The 26,529-nt window shown below is 31.8% G+C and overlaps 1 protein-coding gene across 1 annotated transcript; it reads right to left on the bottom strand.

Moving 5' to 3' along the window:
* Positions 1-2,776: 2,776 nt before the first annotated feature.
* Positions 2,777-20,179, bottom strand: LOC127736562 (uncharacterized). The gene is made up of 4 exons (XM_052247135.1): positions 19,881-20,179; positions 13,528-13,646; positions 9,983-10,154; positions 2,777-5,032 (listed from the first exon to the last, which is right to left on the bottom strand). Exon 4 carries the CDS (start codon positions 4,989-4,991, stop codon positions 3,291-3,293), a length of 1,701 nt encoding a protein of 566 aa, XP_052103095.1. The 5' UTR covers positions 4,992-5,032; positions 9,983-10,154; positions 13,528-13,646; positions 19,881-20,179; the 3' UTR covers positions 2,777-3,290.
* Positions 20,180-26,529: the final 6,350 nt, after the last annotated feature.

The raw sequence follows: 26,529 nt of genomic DNA, 5'->3' as shown, positions 1-26,529 counted from the left end.
TTATTTACGTTGTCATTGTAGAATTTATTAAGATAATCCCGTTTGGTCCGTACAAAAAGACAAGAGAAAGAATGTTATTTTAGTAGCTCCGCCCCGTATGCAAATTATATAATTGTTGCTCGAATATTGTACATGAATGAAAATATATCGGCTGTTCTAGAAGTTTAATAAAATTATCGTTTTCTACTATTGATTATCTATTCACGCTACCAATGATGAGACAGAACAGACAACAGATTTGACGGCCGTATTTATTCATCCCTTAGTTTAGTCACAAGTTTTGTGAGTTTATTCGTATTTGCTGGCTTTAAAACTATACAAAAACATAGCAAGAAGCAGAAATTATGACAACATGTTTGATTTGATTGAAGTGTTGGAAGCGACTTGGCCAATCAAGACATTAATGTTGTTCGTTTGGAACAGATTTATCGCCAGGCGAGCAATATGTGGTCTTGCATTGTCCTGTTGAAAATGGAAATTGGTGTTAGTTTTTTTTGTGTGGGGTCTACCAGATATTGGCCTATTCTGTGCAGATTCAGTTTGTTTGAATTTGTTTATTAGTCTCCGAACTGTTGACCTATGCATATTAAATTGAGCCACGACGTCGACAACACTCATTCCGGCATCATCCATTCCAATAGCTTTCTAGTTGTCATTTCGGGGAGGCCTGGTCGACGTCCTGTGCAATTGTTTTGACCTTTGTGTGTTTTTCTTACCAAGGGTGTGTCTCTGAGGCTCAGTGAAAAATAATTTCATAGTTCGTTTTAAAACTACAGGTAAAGAAGGTAAACCATTGATTACACGTGCAAAGTTAAAATGGCGTGCAATCACCCGAGAAAAGGACGTCTATTTAGATTTATAGGTAGACCTTAAGTTTTATCTACGATGTAGAAATATTTGTTTTGCAAAAACGAAAATATTTTTTTTTAAATGTTGCTACACTTTTTTGAGTTAGTATAATAACAAGGGCTTGTTGAAAAAATTTCATCCGACTATTTTGTCTCGATCTCCGTATAATTATTCTATCAATATTAATATATATGACCTTATCGATACATATAATAACATAAAGTAAAACGAAAGTTAATTACTCATTCCATATACTAGAAATACTAGAAATAACTTCTGACAACTCATATAAACTCTCTTAATACAATAATAACAATATTTCTTTACTTGGAAATAACCAATAAACACATTCACAACACTGCCCCTCCCCCAGAATACATTTCGTCCTCGAAATATGGTCTTGTCAATTCTGACAATACATTTAAAAAATTCTTTAATATTGGAGGCCAGAGGGTAATCTTACACTGACGAACCAAGTCCGAATGGGATAACTATTTAACATCCCAGCTGTTCTAGATTAGATAAAAAAAACATTTACACTTCATAAAATCTAGTTTAGATCGCCACATAATTCTTAAAATATATTTTAATCCCAGCATCGACACTGGATTTTTTCTACAGAATTTTTGATAGTTCATCTTTTCCATAGAAATAATTTTAAGTTTTATTGTGGATTAGATATTCCCGACAAAATGTTACAAAACAAAGGAAAGCATGCAAAACATAGAAACTCAAACTGGGGTGATCTGGTAGGGGTGATCCGGCTCAGATCACCCCTGGAATTACAAAGGAGCTGGGATGTAATAAGTATCCTTATATATGTTGTGTACAAGTTATCATTTTGTACAAATCATAATTTGTATTTTAACTTTTTAAAAATTGTAATTTGCACAAAAAATGCTTTGACTGAAATTCACTTTTAACTTGTATATAATTTTTGTATTTTTTGTTATAAAAAACAACATTGATACACACTAAAGAATTTTCATTCAATTAACCTTATTTATAAAATACAAAAAAAAATAGTTTTGTATCATTTGATTGAGCATTTGAATGAATTATGGCATCAAGTATTGCACAACATTTTTCTTGTTTACATTTACACTGGTGTTAAACTGATAATCGTAACTATAATTACGATGATCCCAATATGGCGACGGCAGAAATTGATAAAATCTGTCATTTTTCTCAAATGTAGACTGTTGATGCCAAGAGTTCCTAAGCTGCAAGGTTCTTCTATACCATTGCCGTCATATTTGAATCGTAACGGTGCACTGTAATTGTCTAAGCGCTTTAGTGATTCAGAAGTGCTGCACTCCCTTTGCATTTAGATAAAATAGACCCTTGAATGATCATGTAAATCAGTTTGTAAAACCTAATTTACAAAGTACAAACATAGTTTTGTATCATTTGCTTGAGCATGTGAGTGAATTATGGTAACGAGAATTAAACAAAATCTTCTGTTTTTTACATTGTGATTTAGAAGTGCTGCATCCCTTTTCAGTTACACAAGAGAAACCCCTGACGGATCCTGACCATCAGTTTTTTAAAGATTTTTAACAGATTTATGTATTGAAAAGGGAATCTCAGGAACTGTTGCTGCGAAAAAAAAATGTTGCCTTTGTCATCTAAAATTAGATTTTTCGACAAATATCCTGTTACAATTCCTACAGCTGTTTGAACACGGTACCAAAATTCCCCAGATTCAATAATTACATCTAAGATATATCGAGGATCAGTTGCATGATAACTTGTACACACAACATATATAATTCAATAAATGACCTTAGACATGTATTTTGATATGAATAAAGGGAGATATTGAGTCAACATCAATGAGTATGCAACCAAACACAAATATTGCCAATGAAAGACATTAAGTCCGTCAATCTTTTCGCACGGCATAATCTGATTAAAGTTTGTGTTTGCTATAATTTTTTATAGAAAAAATAAACCTACATATATATAAGAAATTTCTGTTTTTATCACTGATTATTCGTTTAATCTTGTAATAGTAAACTTGTTAAGTATATAATATGTTACCCAGCAACAAACAACTAAATGTAACATCAAATATTTACAGTTTGTTCAAATAACGTCACTAGCGCTTTCAAAACTTCTGGCTGTGTTGTTAAAGGTTTTCTCTAGCTATATTCAAAATTAAATTCAACTTTAGTAGTACTTGATATTGGATTTTGTTAATTCAAAACCATGGAAGTTCCAATGTTTATATCTTAATCCTAAACACGTTGTGTAAATCTAAGCTTATTTTCTGTTTCCCTGTACATTCTATGATGTCATAGCTAGCTTGTTTTCACTGTCAATGCGGGCTCGTATATATATATATATATATATATAATTGCAACAAAAGCGACAAAGCACAATTCAAAGTTCGTGAACATATGTTATGATATAATATCAACCGTGTTCATATAATATTATTAACACGTCAAACTATTCCAATTATGTTCATAATGACAGGTATACGGCGTGTCTGACAAACATCGATTATGAAATCGTACTGGTAGATTTTTCCCAATATTAGGATAATCGTTAACAATATTCCTATTGAAGACATGCGGATACCTAGGACTACTCAAATCAATATTTTCGGATTTATCGTAATTTTCCTTAAGTATCTTTGCACGTTGTACTTTGCGTAAATAATACATAACCATTAACGGAACACACACGACAAGCATAACTGAAGCAAGGCTATATGATAAAATAATGATTTGAGCCTCTCCAACCGATAGTTCAGGGGTCTGTGTAGGTCGAGACGTTGGCTGACTGCTAAACATGTAAAAAGTGTCAGATGATGGAATGGAATTAATGTTAGAATAAACATCATTATTAATATTTGTAGACATAATTTCAAAAAAAGATGAAAACTCTTTGAAAGTTTCAAATTTTATAGATGAGGAAGGGGATAACAGAGAAACATCATGAATTGTAGTTGACCTCATTGCTGAAGAAAATTTAATAAACAATGAAGAAATTCCAAAAGGTAGGTTTGTAGCTTCAGTCAAAATTACATTAATGAATGGTGATGTTGTAGTAGGTTCAGAAAAAGTAAAATGGTTGACGGATGGTGTTACAGTACGTTCAGGTGGATTAGATGAAGACGTACTAAATAAGTGGGGAAACTGACTGTTGCCGTTAAATTTTTCACTTGAAAAAGCAACAGATTTATCAAAAGATGATAATTGTAAAGATTGGTAAACCTTACTTGATATAGATTCATTAGCAAATATATTATTATACTGCAACGTCAATGTGTCTACCAGAGATATAAATGAATTGCCTGACGAACTTGGTACAGAAGATGGTACAATCTTAATAAAAGATAAGTCAGTTGAATGAACCGTCTGCTTGATAATGAAAGAATCAACGTTAGAAGTGTTTACAAATACATTTCCAGTTTGACTTACTGACCATGGATCGACCGATGTAAACATGTGATTATTAGAGGATGTTTCAACTGACAGAACCGGACTCTCTGGAGAATGTTCGATACTGATCAAAAACGTGTTAGCAGATTTATTCTTACTAACCGAAGAAATAATAAATGAGTTCAGGGAGGATTCTAAGGACAACGAATCGATATAATTCGTGTTAAATTTGGCTGATGTGCTAGGGGACGAATCAGTTTGAATATTTGATGTTTGAGTATGCAAAGGGACATAATTGAATAAAGATGTGTAACGCGTCTGGGTATTCTGAATAATATCACTTGTCGGTATGTGTAGACTTTGCGTTAAATCATTTTGGAATGACATCCCTGTGGTAATATCTAAAATTGACGCAAAATATATTGGTAAACTATTTTTTGTTGAAGTAGACATGTCACTGTTCAGAAATCCTGTTTTGATGGTTTCATCGATATAATTCGAAGTTTGTAATGAGAACACCGTAGAGTTTACTTCATTTGCATGTGTCGTGTATTCATTTTTTATCCTTAGTGTAGGTTCAAGGGATCCAATTGTACTTAAAGGTAAAATCCTTGAAATACTATCTTCTAATGACAATGTATTTGTATTCAAAGATGTGTCCAGTATAAACGTAAAATCTGTACTTTCAAATGATGACTGAAAATTTGAAATGTCTACTGTCACAGCCACTTTCAGCTTAGATGATTCCATTTCACTTGTCGTCTCACTTGAAGGCGTTGCTGATATCAGGCCTAAAATGAGGAAAGTCCTCATATTAAAACCCAAACACTAATACTTAAAATAAATTTTATTACGCTGTAATACAGTACACATACGCTGTTGAGAAAAAGCTGCATGCTCCGATACTCTGTCCTATCGTCTTACATACACATATAGTTTGTATTAGTATTCTTAGCTGTGTACTTGTATGAATAACTACAACATGTAATATTACGTCCACGACGAAATAAGTAATGTCACATGCCACTACATGTATCTTAATTATTTTTGACAATATAATTATGTAGACTAGAGGGAAAACCGTAGCAATGTGGACAACAACAATACAAATTTTGGTACTGAATCATTTAGATTTATTACAACAATACAAATCTTGGTACTGAATCATTTAGATTTAACTTGTTTGTCATCGGCTTCGTAAACAATGATTGTACGTATACGCTCACACAGTCTGTCAGGTGCTTTCTAGCGGGAATTTAATTAACCACTTGTTACACATTTCGATGCATAAATGATTTTTTTTTACACAAAACTTTAATTTAAAGTAGTTTGTTATAGATATCTTTTATATCAGAACACCAAACTCTTTCATTTTGAAGAGTAATTAATGTTCAGAGCTACATGTATTATCATTAGATAATCGAAAAAATGTATTTACACATTTCAATTTTATTTTGAAAACACTTGTATTATCAATTGTGACACCGTTCGCGTTAACCCGGTTTCAATCCCTTGAGTGTTCATCGGGGATATTGCATCATCATGATTAAATCAGCATAAATAATCCTCACCTTATCAGATTGTCTTAGAATGACGATTATCCCTTTAAGATGTATGCGTATTTTCATTTTGTTCTTAAAAGGGACGAAGTTGATTTTAAGCCACCGTTCATTATTATGTGTGTGTCAATTTTCTCGATAAATTGTTAAACGCTTCAAAAACATAGAGAAAAAATACTTTGTTTAAAAAAAAAACAATATTACGAAAGCAAACACGACATTGAGGTTAAAAAATATTGTTCATATATATTCATGAGAGAAAAAAAACGAAATCCTCCCAAAATTGGAAGAATAATCAGTGCATAATTACGTTTTAAAAAGTAGTAGTAAGCAGAACAGTTCCAATTTTCTTTCTAATATTTTAAATATCTAGTTCGATTGCAAGGTCAGTGAGATGAATTTCGGCAATGCTATAATTCGATTTTTCTTTCTAGCTTTCTGGTAAAGACCTTATCATTTGTGATTTAATTGTTGTAACAATTAATTAATATACGATGTTGAATTATAATCAACTTATTTAAAAGAAAAATGAAAATTGCAAAAGGCTTGGTTCAAATAGCTTTGTATGGCCCAATATCTTGCAAGTACGAAAAAGACGTATACAAAGTAAACTTTGTCTTTCTTTTGTAACTGCACAACGATAAAACAACTATAATGCATTAGTTCGAAAATAAAAGTTTTGAAAATATAAAATTTGAAAGGCACTAAGTAAAAAAAAAGAAGACAAAATCAATTTTTAAATCGCTTTGAAGTCAATAATAGGTATAACTTAAACGCTTGCACATTCTATGCTTCTTTAAAGGTATGTAAATTTATTTTCATGTTTATAGAAGGTTCAATATCATACAAATTGGTTTATTAAAACTTAACAAACACACCAGTAAAGAATCTAAAGAAAGTTAGGTATTCAATATTAATCAAAACACAAGGTTTATTCCTATATTCCTTTTTCTAATTATTTGTGTTATGCGTTGCAATTGATAATCTTTCGCGACCCCACAGTTTAAGAGTCTATAATACATGCGACATGTTACATAGGCGTTCACCTAATCTGATCTGTAATAGTAATCCCATGAGTCCGAATGGGATAACTATTTTACATTCAAGCTTTTCTAGATTATATAAAAAAAAACATTTACGCTTCATAACATCTAGTTTAAGAACGCCGCACAATCATTATAATATACGTTATATATTACTATATAGTACAGATGTATATAAAATTGAGAATGGAAATGGGGAATGTGTCAAAGAGACAACAACCCGACCATAGAACAGACAACAGCAGAAGGTCACCAACAGGTCTTCAATGCAGCGAGAAATTCCCGCACCCGGAGGCGTCCTTCAGCTGGCCCCTAAACAAATATATATATACTAGTTCAGTGATAATCAACGCCATACTAAACTCCAAATTGTACACAAGAAACTAAAATTAAAAATAATACAAGACTAACAAAGGCTAGAGGCTCCTGACTTGGGACAGGAGCAAAAATGCGGCGGGGTTAAACATGTTTTTGAGATCTCAACCCTCCCCCTATACCTCTAGCCAATGTAGAAAAGTAAATGCATAACAATACGCACAGTAAAATTCAGTTCAAGAGAAGTCCGAGTCTGATGTCAGAAGAAGTAACCAAAAAAAATAAACAAAATGACAATAATACATAAATAACAACAGACTACTAGCAGTTAACTGACATGCCAGCTCCAGACTTCAATTAAACTGACTGAAAGATTATGTCTTCATCATATGAATATCAGGCACAATCCTTCCCGTTAGGGTTTAGTATCATATCATCATAACATATATGAGAAGAACATAACCCGTGTCATGCCAAAAACTGGTTTTTAAATAAATGTGTTTAGTGCCGATGCCCTTTATACCCTTTATGAGCCACGAACACAATGTTTTAATATGCTTAATTACTACTATTTATGTACAAGATAATGAAAATATAAAAATTTAACAAAGCAACAAAAGACAACCACTAAATTTGGACAGGTACACTCGATTACAGGCTCCTGACTTAGGACTGGCACATATAGAATGTGACGGGGTTAAACATGTTAGCGAGCTCCAACAATCCCCTTAAACGGAGAGTGGTGTAACAGTACAACACAAGAACAAACTATAAAAATCATTTGAAATGGCGCACCTCATGAGATTGAAGCAAATAGAAAAAAATCTAACAAAAATACAAAGTGCACGTGGCCGGGAACTTGTGCATCCCAACACCAAAAAAGACACTAAGTACAAAAAGACACTAAGTATAGACATAGTCATATTTTCATTTGAAGAGTAAATCTATATATAGCTTGCATTTCGGTAAATATCTACAATGCAATTTCCTTTTACGGCTAAAACTGTACCACTTTTACTATAAAGTTTTGAAAAAATACACCTAGAATGGAAAGTTCATATGCACTACTATTTTTTCCAAAGGTCAAAATATAGAACTGTGCGGCATTTTTTCAACGTTAGTATGCCCCGATCTTCTAATAGTTTAAACTAACACTAAAATTATTTACCATCGCTACCTTGACTTTAAGGTTCCCATAGATTTCAATTTGACCAAAATGCATATGCATATTTATGTCGCTATGAGATGAAACATAGAGATCATTTCTAGGAACCAGTACGTAAACAGAATTAATTATCTAGTATATATATAATATATCTCCCCAAATGGGGCGTGGTTTGAGAAACAGCTGTATTTACAAAGTGCAACCGGAAGCAACCTAATAATTGCTTACATCAACTTTGAACAATGAACTTTGGTGGTTTGTTGTCTCATTGGCAATCATATCACATCTCCTGATTTATATTATATTTCTTGTGTTTTTTTTTATTTTAAATACCTGGTAATGCTCTCACAATAATCGATTTACAAATAAATATCATTGGGTAAAAGTCATCGAAACCTCAACAACAACAAAAAAACACATGAGCGGTCAATACAATACTTTGATGAAAACCATGCTTCCACATCAAGCTTGCTGGTACTGAATTGATATAAGTAATGCGAAAATCAGCTTTTAAATGTGAAACATATGACTTGTACATACTTAAACCACAATGATGTTCCGATATCCCAAATTTCCAAGAGACTTACATTTACAAATAAATTATGTATGGTTGTCACAAACAGTTTCAATAATGATATTATCAATAATTAAAGGCATACGAGAAACAAAATATTGAGATATGAAAGATAAAATACATTGTACATGCATCGAGCTTATTAGGCAAATTGAGTGTTTTAGAAATGAAATAATATAGCATGCATATCAAGATTTTCAATCCCATTATTGCTAACTATGTTTGGTTGTTTGCTCATACATTATAATTTAGATCGATAACTAAATTCAATTTGTAGGCGGAGTAACAGACTGTGTACCAAATAAAAAGATTTGATAACTCAATGAATATCAAAAATTGTTTCCAGTTAGGTACTTGAAAGATAAAAAGAAACATGGGCTGAAAGGGGGTATAGGAAAGTAAAGTTAACTAATTTTGAAATGAATTTAAAACGTAAAGCATGAGCAGTTTTAACATCATGTTTTAATTCAAACTGTAATGTTGACATGGAATAGTATTTCTTATTTACATTTTACAGATACATATAATACAATAATACATATATGTCTTTACTAATTACGTGACATTTTGCACTTTCAGCCACTGGTTATATTCGACAAGCAATAAATAACTTCAGATAACTTTGTTGTAACTTGTGTTGGTATTTTAAAAATGAGAATAGCAAATGCATTTAGGTGTCAATCTTAATTACAATGTCTGAGCAAACAATAAAACAAGCCATCTAAACTCTTGATTTGCAAGTTATATTATTTCAACTCTAATTTATATTGCGATCGGCCTATGGAATTTACTTAAGACATCTGGTTTACAGAAAATGTGATATAACATTAGTATTAAGACTCTGTATTGATGCATTGATGTACACTTCAAAATAAATTGTTAATCCTTAAAAGATAAACTCAAATGGTAGTTGTTTACAATTTTCTAGTTACAACTTAAACCCAAACAGTGCTTTTAATTGGCTTGTTCAAGAATCTTTCAATGGTATATTTTATACTTTTCTATAAACACGCTACCAATTAGACACGAACTATTTAATATGTTGACTGTAAAGGAAATACCTCTTAACATATTATACAACTTACATAAATCTGTTAGATTACGTGTAAACACATTAAATGAGTATGATCCAACACTACAGGATATATCAACTAGTTAATTGCATGAATATGCTACTTCTGACATGCTGATTACTGCAAACTTGAAGGGGAAGTTGTCAGTCGACGTTAACGTCATATTGGACGTTAAATCTGCGCTCTGTAAACAAAAATATTGATGACTGCATTCAGGTAATGAATTATTTTCTCTACTTTATCCCGTTTCTCGTCTAGCCTCGCCTTTTAAATTTGAAAATTTAACTGTCTCGAATGGGTGAATATCGTATCATACTTGATGCAGTGGTAGCATCTATATGTTCATATGTTAGATACAGCATGTCATACAAATATCAAAATCTTCTATTTAGACCTTTTTCGACAAATTTTGGCGTCTAACCTATGTATTGCGTTTATTTGAACTTTCTTAACACATAACAGAGTCAAAATATCTTTGTTCTTATTGTGCTATTAAGGTTGTTAAAGTGATATTTCATAGTTATTGAAAAATATATCGGTGTAAGTTAGTTATAATGTACAGCTTAGTTGATTCTTTTTGACCTGAACTTATACGTCATTCACTATGCAAGATTTTAATGAAATGTGTAAGAAACCATATTGAAAACTTAATACTCTTCCCATAAACAAAAAACAACAATGAAAACATGCAGAAATCCACTTAATACATAAAATAAAATAAATAAACTTAACTGGTATTTTTCACAAGGGCATGTATGAACAAACCAGACCGCATAACGGCCTACAACAATGACCAAAACTCAACGTATAGTAGCCTAAGTATACAATTGAAACATTATAACTTGTGAAAGATAAATAATCATAAAAGCCAGCAATAAAGAATAGCATACGATTGCATATATTACTTCGGTCTAGGAATATACACAGTGACATATCGAATAGGGTGACATTTTAAAACCGTAGGTGAGTCCAAACCCTGCAGCTAATGTCACCTTAAGTAGCCCAGACCTTATCTTTTTAATGGTAAACGAGCTCAAGATGAAACAAACTATAAAAATCAAACTAACAAAAAAAAGTTTCTTTCTGTTTTTAAATAAATACAATTACATTTCATGTTCTCCGCCAATGTTCATTATCATATATTGTACAAAAATGTATTATACTATAAATATGCTCAATGTTTGTAATGGTGAAGACAATCATATACATATTACAAGAAATGACCTGTTAAATTGAAATCAAATTGTATTTTCTGTATTTTGAAGGCACTTTCAGGCTTGTTAGACAAGACAAGAACTGCGTCTATTTACCAATCTATCATGAAGCATAACGTATGAAAAGCAAAAGTCGTCAATATTGAACTTGTAATGACCTTCCTTTATCATCAGTAACAACATATATTGAAATTTGAAAAAAACATTGATTGTAAATACACCTTATTGCTATACGTCCAATCTGTTTAAATCTGTTAAAAGCGAATAATTATGTCACTATTTCACTTTCATTAATGATTGAACCAAAAGAAAATCATTTTCATTTTTTTTTTATTTCTCGTAGTTTATAATAAAACTGAGAATGGAAATGGGGAATGTGTCAAAGAGACAACGACCCGACCATAGAGCAGACAACAGCCGAAGGCCACCAATGGGTCTTCAATGCAGCAAGAAACTCCCGCACCCGGAGGCGTCCTTCAGCTGGCCCCTAAACAAAAAAGTATACTAGTTCAGTGATAATGGACGTCATACTAAACTCCAAATTATACACAGGAAACTAAAATTAAAAAAATGATACAAGACTAACAAAGACCAGAGGCTCCTGACTTGGGACAGGCGCAATAATGCGGCGGGGTTAAACATGTTTTTTGAGATCTCAACCCTCCCCCTATACCTCTAGCCAATGTAGTAAAAACAAACGCACAACAGTACGCACAGTAAAACTCAGTATAAGAGAAGTCCGAGTCCGATGTCAGAATAGGAAACAAAAGAAAATAAACAAAATGACAATAATACATAAATAACAACAGACTACTAGCAGTAACAGACATGCCAACTCCAGACCTCAATTAAACTAATTGAAATCATATGAATATCAGGCACAATCCCTCCTGTTAGGGGTTTAGTATTATACCGTCATAAAATATATGAGAAGAACATAACACGTGTCATGCCAACAACTGGTTTTAGAATAAATGTGTTTAATTCCGATGCAAAGACCCTATAAGTGAATCAATATTAAAGCCAAAATGTGCAATCTTTAATGACCTGACAACAGTATCGTAACTATATCCCTTCTTAATAAGTCTGTTTAAAGGTTTTGTTAGCTTTTGAGGTGAATACTGACATTGTTGTGCTTTGTAAAGAATATTACCATATGTCCCTTTATAGTGGAGCGTCGAATGTTGGAAAGGACGCTACGTCAACGAGTTTAAACTACCTAAATACATGTACCTCATGAAATATTAATCTATCGATCATTCAACTTTTAACAAATATTTGTCGTCAATATCAAATGTGGTCAGAATGACGTTCAAAACGACCTTAACTAACGTTACCCAGCTGTCATCAAAGACCCCACTACTATTTCTATAGACTAATCTGATTGACAATTTAGTCTTAGATGCATCATATTTTTTTATGAGTTGTTGGTGGCTTTTAACTAGCTGTCAGTTACTGTGAGTAGATCTGAACGTAGTGTTTTTTTGTTGTTTAGATATACAAGTACCCGGCCACGTCCACTCTGTGTAGTATTTCTATTTGTATCCACTTGAGGAGTTAAGCCTTTTGCAACTGATTTTTATAGTTCGTTCTTATGTTGTAATGTTACACCACTGTCCCAGGTTAGGGGAGGGTTGGGATCCCGTCAATATGTTTAACCCCGGCATTCTGTGTGTATGTGCCTGTCCCAAGTCAGGAGCCTATAATTCAATGGTTGTCGTTTGTTCATGTGTTACACATTTGTTGTTCGTTCATTTTTTGTACATTAATTAGGCCGTTGGTTTTCTCGTTTGAATTGTTTTACATTTGTCATTTCGGGGCCTTTTATAGCTGCCTATGCGGTACGGGCTTTGCGCATTGTTGAAGGCCGTACGGTGACCTATAATTGATAATTTCTGTGTCATTTTGGTCTCTTGTGGAGAGTTGTCTTATTGGCAATCATACCACATCTTCTTTTTTTATAATAGAGGTTGACTCGTTTTTTCCTCCTTCAGAATGGCTAAATTTCCGTCAAATTCTAGAATAACAAATAACGGACGAGAAGCATTCTACTTTCATTATAACGAAATTGTTCATGCTTTACATCCATCAATGCTCGTGTTTTAGATACTCTCTATACGTTTCAGACCACGTCATAAATTAAAATCTAAAGTTACAAACGACAAATTTAAATAACGTGACTGTGGTTTATCAAAATTAAGCAACCTTGTGAGAACATGACTACATGCATACAGAATAATGGAAAAAAACATATATCTCTTCGCCAGAAAGTTAAAAATAGTTTCTACTTATACAGTTACACATGTCAAAACTGAACTTAACAAATGCAATATTGGTAAATACCCCAAATTTTGCAGTACAACTTGGTGCAGGAAACACTGTTGTTACATTAACCATCAAATTCAGATAACCAATAACTGCTGACGATGAAAGTGGCTGTATCTCACTTGTAGCTGGTATATCTTCGGAAAAATAAATGAGTGATTTATGATAATATGTATGTAGAAAGGTATGTGTTTCTCAATTTAAAAACGATTGATAACAGAAAGTAAATATTAAAATCCTTCCGACCTATATGTTTTGTCAGTTCATACTTCTACGTTTGAGCAGCTGAATTTACATATATATTTTCCTTCTGAATAATAATTCCCTTTTAGCAGCAAGTATGGTTCAATATTGTCAAAAAATGCTAAGAAACATCGATCACTTGCAAGCGAATATTTCGACCTCATTGAATCCATATTCATGTGACCTTCAATTTAACCCTAGAGATAGATTACTCATGAATTGTGGGTGTCAGTTATTTTAAGTGGAAAAGAATGTCAACTTTGAAAGTGAAACAAAGGTAAATTATTGGATTGATTCGATCCACAGAAACTCTAATTATACAAGTAAAAACGATAATTAACATATATTTTTTAACGATAATATGATATTAAACAGACTTACAAAAATTACATTGCACGAGTCCGCTATCTATTTATATCTATAGTTATGTTAACATGACCATCGGCAGTCTTCGGAGGTCAACTCGATCGTTAATAAGATGGCGTCAATGCCCCTTTAAAGGTAGAAAATGTCTACATTGAAAGTGACACTAGGGTTAACCATTTTATTGAATTATTATATCTACAAAAACTTATTTTCATACAGGTAAAACTGATGATCGCAAGATAGTTTAAACCTTTATATTTATAAAATCAAACAAACATCGAAAACATTTATTCCAAGAGCTCGCTATCTATATATACAGTGTCTATATAAATGTTTATTTCGCGTGATATTATCGTCGGCAGTCTTCGGACGTCATCTCGATTGTGTTTTTTTTAACACCATTTATCCATCAAATCTTGCTTGTTAAAAATTTCACCAAGAGTCCAAGCTTCTCTTGATTTACCCTGTTACACTCCACTGATTATCCAGGGAAATAAACAGCTGATCCAACTTATTAACTTATAAAAAATAATATAAAGGATGTGTAATTGTCCTATACAGATACTTATCATTGCTAAAAAAAAATTTAATTGACAATACCATTGGACATCTTGATTTATATGTATCTACTCTTTTATTAAATTCATTTTCAAAAATACTAAAGACATCAACAGTTTTTGTTCTCTGCTCGGATACATAATATCACTTATAAATAGAAAAACTTAATACTGTTAATATATAATTCATAAAGTAATATTTACTATCTGTGACTTTATATCCAAATACATGATGTTGCAATTTAATATCAAAATCTATTTTACTTCTTTTAAAGATGTCATAGATTTTTTGCCAAAATCTATTCAAATATCTACACTTCAGAAAATAGTGAGCATAAACTTCTTTTTGGTTACAAAAATTACACTTATCTGTCTTAGTTACTTTCCACTGCAATAACAGTTTTTTAGTTGGAACAATATAATGTTACAGTAATAATTTCCATCTGAATATTTTTTATTTATTTTCTGTCATATATTCAAAAATAAATTGGTACAATGAATTCATATTAAGAGTTTTTTGTATTGGTAGGATGCGAAGCCATCTGTTTATCCCTATTGAAGACTCTAGTTTTATACTTATCAAAGAGTTATATAACATTTTATTTGTTAATAATGTAGTTTCGATTAAATGATTTTTCCATATGATCTTATTACTCTGAATATTAACAGTAGTTTTGACAGAATTCTCTTTTTGAGCAGCTTGGATATAATCTGTTGGAATGGATTTTTTTAATTTGTGAAATTCAGCGATCCAGTTTATTTTGAACTTTAATTTGTTTAGAATATAGATTTCCGATAATGATATTTTATCATCTAAGATATCATTTATGTAAATCAGATCACTCCTAATACAGTTCTCAAATATAATTGGTTTATTACCAAATTTTATAAATTTATTTCCCCATATTACTTGTTTTCTAATATCGACAAATGTGTCTGGTTGTTTTGTTTGCCTCCCGTCAGTCAAATTCCAAGACTTAATTACTTCTTTATAAAACGCAAGAGTATCTTTAAAATATTTCGATTGTAAATTAGATGGCGTCTAGGCTATAACATACACAAAATGCTGATACATAAAATTGAACCCTTGCATTGTTAATTGTTAATTTTAGACTTTTGATAATTTGATAATTATCATATTTGCCACCATGGTTTTGCCCAAAAAACTTTGCCACATGTTTTTTATACATAAAGGAAGATAGCTCAGATAAAATTATATTAATAATAGAATGTGTTGTGATTTAACTATTTTGTAATTTGGCAAGAAAACGAGTCCGTTGACCCAATATTTTTCTTTTTTCTTATCTGAAAACATATCATAAGAACTATCTTCTCATATTTTATCTTAATTCTATGGTGCAGGGTTTTTTTTTAACAAAATTGGAGTTTCAGTGTATTATCTGTTTAAAATCTGACAATTTTGCACAGCATGCCTGTAGCGTGAATAATAGTCCAGTGACCCATATTTTTTATTACAGTTTTGAAATAGCATGATATAAATTACATTCTGACAAAATCATCGAAAGTTCTATGTATTTTATTTAAGACCACTCGTGTACCTGGAGGTCTTTTACGAGCATCCCTTCTGGGCATGTTGCAAAAATGATTTTTGGTTTAAAAGTATCTATGAATATCATTCAATATAAAACAGAAAAAATCTATAACTTTACATTTTTGGTTTAACTATCGGAAAATGAAGTGTCAAAAGTCCATTTAAAATCAAGGGCAAATAATTATATAGAATTTGATAGGACAATTTATGTAAATTTGATTCGAAAAGAAAATAAGGCCCATAACCCACTATTCTGTTTTTGATATTTCGGATGTATTTATTGAAAGCTAATTCTATCGTTGAATTTTAACCAATTGTATTGTTTAATAGTTCCTTAATAATTTTAAATTTCATGCTTTTTAAGTGATATATTACAAAAAAAGAAGTATTCTGAATGGATCAAGTCTCAAAAACACATTTTATGAGAACATTGTTTTGAAATAGGCTGTACCATTAAAATTAATAGACAGAGCAAGGCACATTAAGTAATGTGTGGAGCTTTCTATGACGTTTTCTCCTTATTTCTTATATTCTGCTATAATAAAACTTGTTCCTAAGTAATAATTTAATAAATATGTAGTTATAAGTAAATGAAATAATTTGTTAAAGCATTTACAACAAGTTATCCATAATAATGGACGCTTTTTATGTCCGGCTGTGAAACGCAACGTGCATTTAAGTTTTACGTAAAGACTTATATAAACCCCCATGGAGTCAGTTAACTTTTATATGGATGGTTCATTCAGCTTGAATACTTCAATTACACATATATTATCTCAGCTACCTCAATTTTTTTTTTAATTGGCCTAAAATGTTGAAATCATGAGGAAATGAGAGGGACCAATCAACCAAAAGTGACCTTATAATCAAGACAAACAGGTCCATTAGTGGTATTTATCATCCTAGAGTCATCTTTTGTATCATATTCAACTTTTTTAGGCAGATAAGATAAATATTAGATCTTTAATTGGTCCACACTACTAGAATATACTATCATGATGCAGCTTGATTTGGATTTTTCGAAGACATTTTGTTCGAATTGCTGTAGATGTCGTCTTATATTATACTAAATATTTCTCAAACTATTGAACTGATTATGACAAAACTTGACTGTAATGCTTGAAATAACCAGTATTACAAAGGAAAAAAAATCACATTCAGTTTATTTAACAAAAAAGTTTTCTTTAGAGGTAATACCACCAAATCATATTACGTCATATCCAGATGCACACGACAAAGGGTCGAACAAAAATATTCCCTTGAATTTGAGAGTTGTAGAAAATTTTTCCTACATTTCATTGCAATACAAAAGATCTGTGTCATACAGCTACATCTTGGGTTTCAAGCACCATTATGTTTTGTTTTTGTTTTGGTGTTTCTATAGAATATTTTGGAAACTTGAGCTTACATGGTTACCCAAGCTTGTATACAGAAAGAAAAAGGCTGAACAGTTGATTGGTTAACTTCCAGTGATGGATATTTTCTTATATGCAATGAAACATTATGTGAACATTTGTCTATAGTACTGGATAGGATACAACTTTACTCATGCCAAGTATTTCTTTATTTGAAACAAAATTTATACTGCACAATATTTAGAAAAGTGTAAATTTAACACAGACTAATAGGGAAAAATCAATGGTGGTGTTACACCTGTACATGTACCCGGAATGAAGTTTTTTCAATGAAATTTTTTCTCGACTAAAATATTGTTTTGATCTTACATGTATTCTTTGGTAGTCTTCGGCTGTTGTCTGCTCTATGGTCGGGTTGTTGTCTCTTTGACACATTCCCCATTTCCATTCTCAATTTTATTATGTATTTTATTGTCATATAAGCGATGAATTTGTTTCTGGTTTTACTGTCACAGAAGAAGTTTTACAGCCGTAGCTGATATATCACACTTCAGTCAAATAGAGTCCGTTTAATTTTGACGTGATGTATATTTGGACCATTTATAATCAAACAAAGAAAAAGTTATTGATAGTATGATAACATTATAAGATTAAAATCATAAGACAGAATTTGCTATGGTGAAAAGGAAAAGTCCTTGTACGTTAAAAGTAACAAGTTTAATGGGCATATTGATGTTTATTTTATCAAGAAATTTTCTAATGTAAACAATTCCGGAACTCTGTAGTGTAATAGCCACACTCGTAGAAATATTCATCAGTTCAGTAGAACGGTGTTGAAAATCGACCAATGTTCAAACCTGACATCAGGAATAAACTCTTGTTTATGATTTTAAAGGAAAAATAATATTTAATTTTTCTCTTGTCAGTTTATATTTTCAAACTGCTATCTTAACTATCATGCTCAAGAACGTTCAAATGTAGAACGTTACCGTCCTTAAAAAATCAACGCCAAACATAAAACAATTTAAATAAATTTGAAAAGAACATGAACAAACCCAGAAATAATATATATATTTCATTAAAAAACAAAAGCGAATTATCTATGAGACAGAAATACAGTTTATTGACATGTATTGACAATTAAGGTGGTATAGGAGTTTAAATTTTCGCGCCTTATGCGCAAGAAGTTGCGCATCTGATATCGACATAAGATTTGTTGTCGTAAATGAAATATTTTGCACCAAGAAGAAAATAAAACAGATTTTTCTTGATTCTGTGCTTCAATTAATCAGGTTCGCTTTTTTTGTTGAAAAAAAATCAAATACGCATCTTTCATCTAATAACATTTGGCAGTGATCACTTTCAATCCCTTATACACAACATTTAAATAGCATGTTTATAGCAAAAACACATATTAAGTTTCAATCCAAATTTTGTAGACGTATTTTGTAGAAGATATCAAAAGTAATTACATGTCTCTTTCAAAACAAATATTCGTAAGCGCAACATATCACATATTCATGATATTGCATTTTGTAAAATCTAATTTACTTTTGAATCAGAATTAAATAGTATGTATACTAATCATTGTAAATATATGACAAACAAAATTTGCATAAATTCAGTACACTGAACTTTGTGTGGAGTAACTTTTACGCAAGGGTTTGCGTTATAACGCAACCATAGAAAGAAATATAAAAACTAATCAGTGGCGGCAGCATCGCAGGCAAAACATACTGTTTCTGGAAACTTATAACGATTTTTGTTTTATGTATTCAATGTGCAATCGTCGAAATAAAATAATACATGTAGGTGAATGTATGCCCACATTCAGTAACATTCTCTGAAAGCTAGACAAAATTCTATAAAAACGTAAATTCAGTATATATGTCAGTCAATTTACTGTACAGGTACACAAGACGTTATATAACATACAATGTATTAGTATAACGAATTATATGTGATTTCTCTTAAAGTTTGAACATATTATTAACAAATTTTAATATTCTAGCATTTATGAAAACACGTTTAGTGTGCGGTCCATTAATATTAGCATTTTAACGAACAGCACATTCCACGGTTTTATGAATAATGATTTTTACCAACAAAAAAAGAATTAAATGTTTGAGGCATGATAATGGGAAGGAAAATAGTATGTTTTTTAAGTCTCTCTATCTGAAATTTTATAAAGACAAAATAAAAGTGCTTCCTATTATACATTTTTGAACATTGTGTGATTAAAGTTTTATCTAAGAAAATATCACATTGTAGATAAAGATAATTATTGATAAAACTTACACCGCGCATTCCCTGGAGGAGTCAATAAATGTCTCGGTGAATCATCAAAACCATATGTACATCTATAATCATATAAGAAGTCAGATCTATTCATATTGTATATCAGAAGGCTAAAAGAATTCGAATGTATAATCTCTCCATATTTGTTAGAATCGCTTGGTGCACCATCATTCATCAAAAAAGAAAAGGACGGTCCTCCATTCCATTTTCTCGTTGAATTGCAACAAGGATCGGTCACGGTACAAATTAGTTCCATTATGTCACCATTTTTAAATTCCTCTGTATTATTGACATTCCAAGAAACTGCGAATGTAAGATTGTAGAATTTTACTACATTGATAAACTTTGTATCGAAAGCTATTACAGATATATATAATATATGTCGTGTTCATGTTATTATTTTGTAATAGTTATTTCTTGTACAAACATTTTGTACAAGTATTTACTTGTATGATGGCATTATATAAGTTTTAATTCTAACAAATGCAACTGTACAGGTAAATACTTATACAAATTTTAATTTGAAAAAAATATAACTTGTACATTTCATTTGTTTTACCTTGGCCTATTTATTGTTTACGTAATAGTTATCCCATGAGGACGCGGTGTGTCAGTGTAAGATCACCCCGATGGCCGGAGGCCAGAGGGTAATCTTACACTGACACAGCAAGTCCGACTGGGATAACTATTTTACATCCCACTGACACACCAAGTCCGACTGGGATAACTATTTTACATCATACAACCATTATAATATACTTTATATATTACTATATGATGTGTACCCTGTATTACCCCCGAACACGATGTTTAAATATAAATTAAACCATGTCAACTCGCCCCACTGGACAATCGGAACACACTAAATCGCCACTTTCTAAAAAATGGCCCTTCTCTTGTTTACCAACTCGCCCTTCTTCATATAAAGGGTTAAATCCCATTGAACAATCAGTCTGACAACTCGCCTTATTTATGAAAAGGGTTAAAATCCCAATGAATAAAGATCTGCCAACACGCCCCACTTATAAAAATATCTTGCTTCCTTTAAATATGTTTAATTACTGAGAGATAGTATCCGTATCCAGTCGTCCTGGTGTAGGGTATGTGTCGTGGGTTGATATGCTAAAGGTCTTGAGTTCGAATCCCAACATAGACAATGGATTTTTTCTACATAAATTTTGAATGTGTGTCTTTTCTGAATAAATAATTATAAGTTTTATTGTGGATTAGGCATTCCCGCCAAAATGTTACAAAACAAAGGAAAGCATGCAAAACAAAGAAACTCAAGCTGGGGTGATCTGGTAGGGATGATCCGGCTCAGATCACCCCTGGTAGAACAAAGGAGCTGGGATGTAAAACAATTGTTTTCCCTGTACACACAACAATTTACCACTAAATCTAAAGGTAAATACATTTAACATGTGATTACTTTTTATTTAAGAATTATGTAAGCAAAACTGTTCAGTCTAGTAGGCCTAATTGAAGTGTAAAGATGAAAACCAGTGAAGAAAGGTAATTGCATTTTGAAATAATTAAATTGTGAGATACAACAAAATCTTCTAATTATTCAGTATCAAGACTTGAAAGACTATGAGTAATGTAAAGGTAGCAAAATTAAGTTCCAAAAAAAGACGGCACATCAAAGATATTTCTTAAGGCAGTATGATGTTTTAAATGCAGCAGAAATTGAAACACTCATTCTCAACGGAATTATCTTTTATTATACAGTTGAAGAAATTTACCATCTGATTAGAACAGCACATTCTGGAGTAAGTCACTGAGGCAAACACAAAATTAATAAGGATTTAGAAAAACAACAATTTGCCCATATCAGCAGAGAAGTTATATGAATTTTCATTCAGTGTCTTTTGCCCTAAAATCACATAATTAGTCGTACAAACTTTAATTCTTGTTTCTTAAGTTATTACTTTCGACCGTCGTTCTTCTGTAACCTTATAACATTTCAGATTCAATACTTACAAACACAAAAATAAATAAAGAAAAACAAACACAAAATATGTAAATTTCAAAAATGCATACGCTCAATAATGTCTTCAAAGCAAAATTAAACATACAAATAAATTAGAAAAAATAGTAAAAACACTAAATATCACGACGAATGACGAACTAATCAAAATAACAATCCCAAAGAAAAGTCTTTTGAATAAAACATTTAAAAAAATCAGAAGGAAGAAACAAAGATAACTCAAAGATAGTGAGTTGTACAAGTTATTATCTTTTTCTCAACAAAAATTGAACAATAAATCGGATGACATGAACAAACAACCAATCGAAACAATAATAATATGTCACCCGACATATTGCTTTTCCGCCGTTTCTTTTTTTAGTATAGAACGTAGAATAAAAATACGTCACCCCAACTCCGTTGAGGGTGTCATAATTGAAAAAAAACGGAGAACAAGCAATATGTCGCCAGACATTGTCGATCGGGTAACACAAAATAAGAAAAAAAAAAGTAGAATAACAATATGTCACCCGAACTCCGTTTAGGGTGCCAAAATAATAATAATACGAAAAAAGAAACACAGGAAGAGCAATATGTCATCAGACATTGTCGATCGGGTGACAAAAAAAGTTTTATGAACATCTGACAAGAATTGTACATGTGAGAGCGCTAACAAGACCGAAGGGTGGTCGCACAGACGGACGGACGGTATTTCTATGTCCCCGGTAACACGTTGAGCGGGGGACAATAACTCAATTTAAATGTCTCCCGTGTTGTACATATTGTATCTATCCCAGGACAATAAATTGAAAAAAACTTCTTTTGTTCCTAATTTTTTTGTTTAATATATAAATATTTTGGAGAAATTAAGGAATTTGAGTAAGATGAGTAAATGCAATGCAATTTTTTAAATACTTAATTTTAATTCGAAGGGGCATAACTCTTTTGAAATAATTTGATCGGCACTAATCTTCAAAATTATCCAAGACATTAATGTTATAAATCTTTGATATGAGATAATTAAAAACATGACACATATGTACGCGAATAATTACATAACGCCGAGGAAAATTCAAAACGGAAAGTCCCTAATCAAATGGTAAAATAAAAAGCTCAAACACATCAAACGAATGGATAGCAACTGTCATATGTGGTACATGCAGTTTTTTGTGTGGAAAATGGTAGATTAAACCTAGTTTTATAGCTAGCTAAACCGCTCTCCTGTATGACAGTCGCATAAAATTCCATTATATTGACAATGATGTGTGAACAAAACATACAGACATGATAGGTAAAAATATCAAAATTTGGGGTGAGAGCACTTACAATGCAACTTACCATATAGATAATATTTCCAAGGGCGGCATTTATGTATCTCCTTAAAAAAATATTTGATCGGCCCAGGTTTTCGACCTTGTCTGAGACATTGTTAATAAAAAAAAACCTTTGAAATAAGTTTCCAAAAATGTTGACAAGAATTGTACACATGATATTGTTTACAATGGATTCCATATATTTAATATTTCCAAGGGGCATATTTTTTTTTTTTAAATTATTGATCGACACTAATCTTTGAACCTGTCCGAGACATTCCTCATATAAACCTTTGATTTTGACAATTCAATCAATTCAATTCAATGTGTTATTAAAGTCTCATTTCTCAACACGATCAATCGATATTTATAATAGTAATACAATACTACTTACAATGAGAACCATATACATTATTCAGAAATACTACATGCGCTTCTTCTTCAATGAACCATCACATATATGGCACACTCTATTTTTTAAACTAAATTATCCTAATCCCCAGTTTCAATCCTTATAGTGGGGCTACACCACATCCAAATTTAAAAGGACTACTATGACTGGAGGCAAAGCTATTTAACTAAGAGTATTTGTAGAGTTCAAAACGGTAAAGGCAATATTTGGCCCCTATTTTGAAGTTAAATATTTCAAGATAGAAACAGTTTTCAGTTGATAAAAACACATGCGAGAAAGTTAAAAAGAACTGTTTGTCAAAGTTTTCTTTTAAGGTGTTGAGATTTTCAACCCTTATAGGTAAAAAAAAAATGGGTCTTCTCTACATTTGACAAAATCCTCCAGATTTCATTAACATTTCGGCCTAGGAAAGATAGAGCGCAGGCATCGACAAACTAAATATTAAATTCAGATATGTAAATATTTTTTGTTAGGTGATATGTTATAAACATTGCTTAAGAAGCAAATGCACTGTAAAAATGTATGGAAGTCATGATCAGACATTGGCAAATTCCAGCAAGAAAAAGTCCAAACCAAACACATAGCAGGTTCGATGGAAAAAAATTAAAGATGGTATCGCTTAAAATACCCACTACCAAGAATGCCTGGAATGTTTATGGTCCAGACGCCATATACGTATTAGATGATGCTTCTTCTGGCAATCTGGAAAGACTAAAACAAGGATATTTGGACAATCATGTCAACCTTTCGACACAAAAATGTTTCAACATTACAAATTAAACATTTTACCAATTACAAGCTGGTCTTTGCCATTCAGAGAAACAGAAAAAGATTATTTCTTATAAACATCCAACTTATTATACAAAGAATACAAAGACTCCAAAATTGATGTATGAGGAAATTCTATGCAGTCACAGGTGAAAGCTTTCTACACCAGACCAAGTCATTGAAAAGGAAAAGGCCAAACCATTTAAGAACCTGGAAAATTTGTGAGATTTTTGTCAAGATATTATGGTCTGGAAGGGATTTACAGAATAGGAATAATGGACCAATATTATGAGCTTTAAAAATTACTAATTTAAAATTAATACAAGACTCGAACTTTACCTTTACCAATTAATGTAAATGTAAATTTAATGTCGGCTATAACAAGACATCGAAATCCAATATCAAGTTTAACCCGATGAAAGACAAGTTTCAAAGAATTTCCTAATACGGATACCTGTTTCGATCTCCTTATCATAGTGCATTGTTTGGACTAAGAGGACGTTAAATGTGCTCACGACTTCTTGAATATAAGTTCGCCTTACAGACTAGTATTTTTAAGGTCAAAACACATTGTTGATACACTTAGAACATTTTAAAAGTACACTAATACAATCTGTAACCGGTAACATAAGACTTGTGCTTGCAACGGTAATATCACGCAGTGTCAATCATCACCAGACCAGACACGCTCTCAGCAGATACGATGATCATAAGAATCTCAGACTACTTTCGTGTCTACAACCGATAAAGTGAATATGCTTGACAGTTCCGAATAAATCAATATAATGTTCACATCGGTCAACTATATTCCTTCTGAATAAGTCTGTTGAAATGATTGGTTAGTTTTTGAGGTAAATGTCGACATTTTTGTGCTCTGTAAAGAATACTACCACAAAAGTTTGGATGTAAAATACCTGAACGTATAAGATGTCTGCATTTTGATTTATATTTACGAATGATGTTCTTGTACAGATGATAAAAGCTAGTTAATAAATGTTTTGAATAATTTGTGATATCGAAAACCCCGAAAACCCTGGTGTAATAATGCTTCAGTAATACAGAGATATTTTCGTGAAAATCACATACTTTATTACATACACGAGCGAATCAAATAAGTGGAAATACTATGGATTTACTATTATTCGTTGGATAACAATTTTCGTGGATTTTGTGGGTACAGGTGAACTATGAAACTAAATGTTCATTGACTAACAAATTTTCTATAGGCTTGTCTGAAGACTTCGGAAAATCCACGAAATTACATATCCACGAACATGTAAGTCTTCCTCAATCCACGACAATTGGTACCCACGAAAATAAATGAATCCACAGTACATAAACACCATACCATGGTGACAAGGAAACGTCACATCTAAAAATGGATAATACACAATAGGAAATGAAAATTCTTCTCTTTTACCATAACTTTTGGTATTAAGCTTCCCGATAAAGATATAGATATCAAGATCTAGGAAAGGGCAGTGTTCATTGTTAGTATTATCTTTATTATAATTAAAGTCAGTTCGGCAGGATAAATATCTTTACTATATATGAATTGTACCGAATTCGTCGTTATTGAGAGCCAACATATAATTCAAATATCTAAAAGTGTTATTAAATTTTAGAATCAGCTGTTGTTCCGATGGGTCTATGCTGATTTGAGTCATAAATTGTAACTCATAACAATACAAAAACAGGTCCGCAATAAGTGGTGCACAGTTAGTCCCCATGTGAATTCCGATAAAAGTTGACGATATACGGAATCTCCATAGCGTAGCGAACAAAAATTTTATCTAGTAAAAATTCAAGGGCAGTTATGGTATCAAGGCAGGTCCACTTGACATAGTTCTTTTGTAAGTTGTTACTAAAAATTGACCTACAACAGGGTAGGTAAAGTGTCCGGCTAGGATCGTGGTTTTTCGAGTGAATCGGTCCATTTTTTTCGAGTGTAGATCGGGTTTTTTCGAGTGAGAAAACATCCGATAAGGTCAATTACCTGTAATTTCGTAATTATAATAATTTTGATACATGACGACCCAACTTTTCTTGAATAATTTTTTGAGCAACAAAGAAGCACAACTTCCTTGTATTTAACCAAAACATTCAGTTTTTAATATTGTCCGGGTTTTTTCGAGAAGAACAGTGACACCGTCCGGGGTTTATTTCATGAAAATTTGAATAAGAAAAAAG

Source organism: Mytilus californianus, unplaced genomic scaffold, assembly GCF_021869535.1.
Source record: "Mytilus californianus isolate M0D057914Y unplaced genomic scaffold, xbMytCali1.0.p SCAF_33, whole genome shotgun sequence".
Taxonomy (NCBI): Eukaryota; Metazoa; Mollusca; class Bivalvia; order Mytilida; family Mytilidae; genus Mytilus; species Mytilus californianus.
The sequence above is the reverse complement of the archived record's forward strand: the minus strand, read 5'-3'. Positions and strand labels throughout refer to the sequence as shown.

Bases quoted from the DNA above. Each gene is read 5' to 3' on its own strand.
- LOC127736562 (XM_052247135.1), bottom strand. From the start codon at position 4,991: ATGGAATCATCTAAGCTGAAAGTGGCTGTGACAGTAGACATTTCAAAT.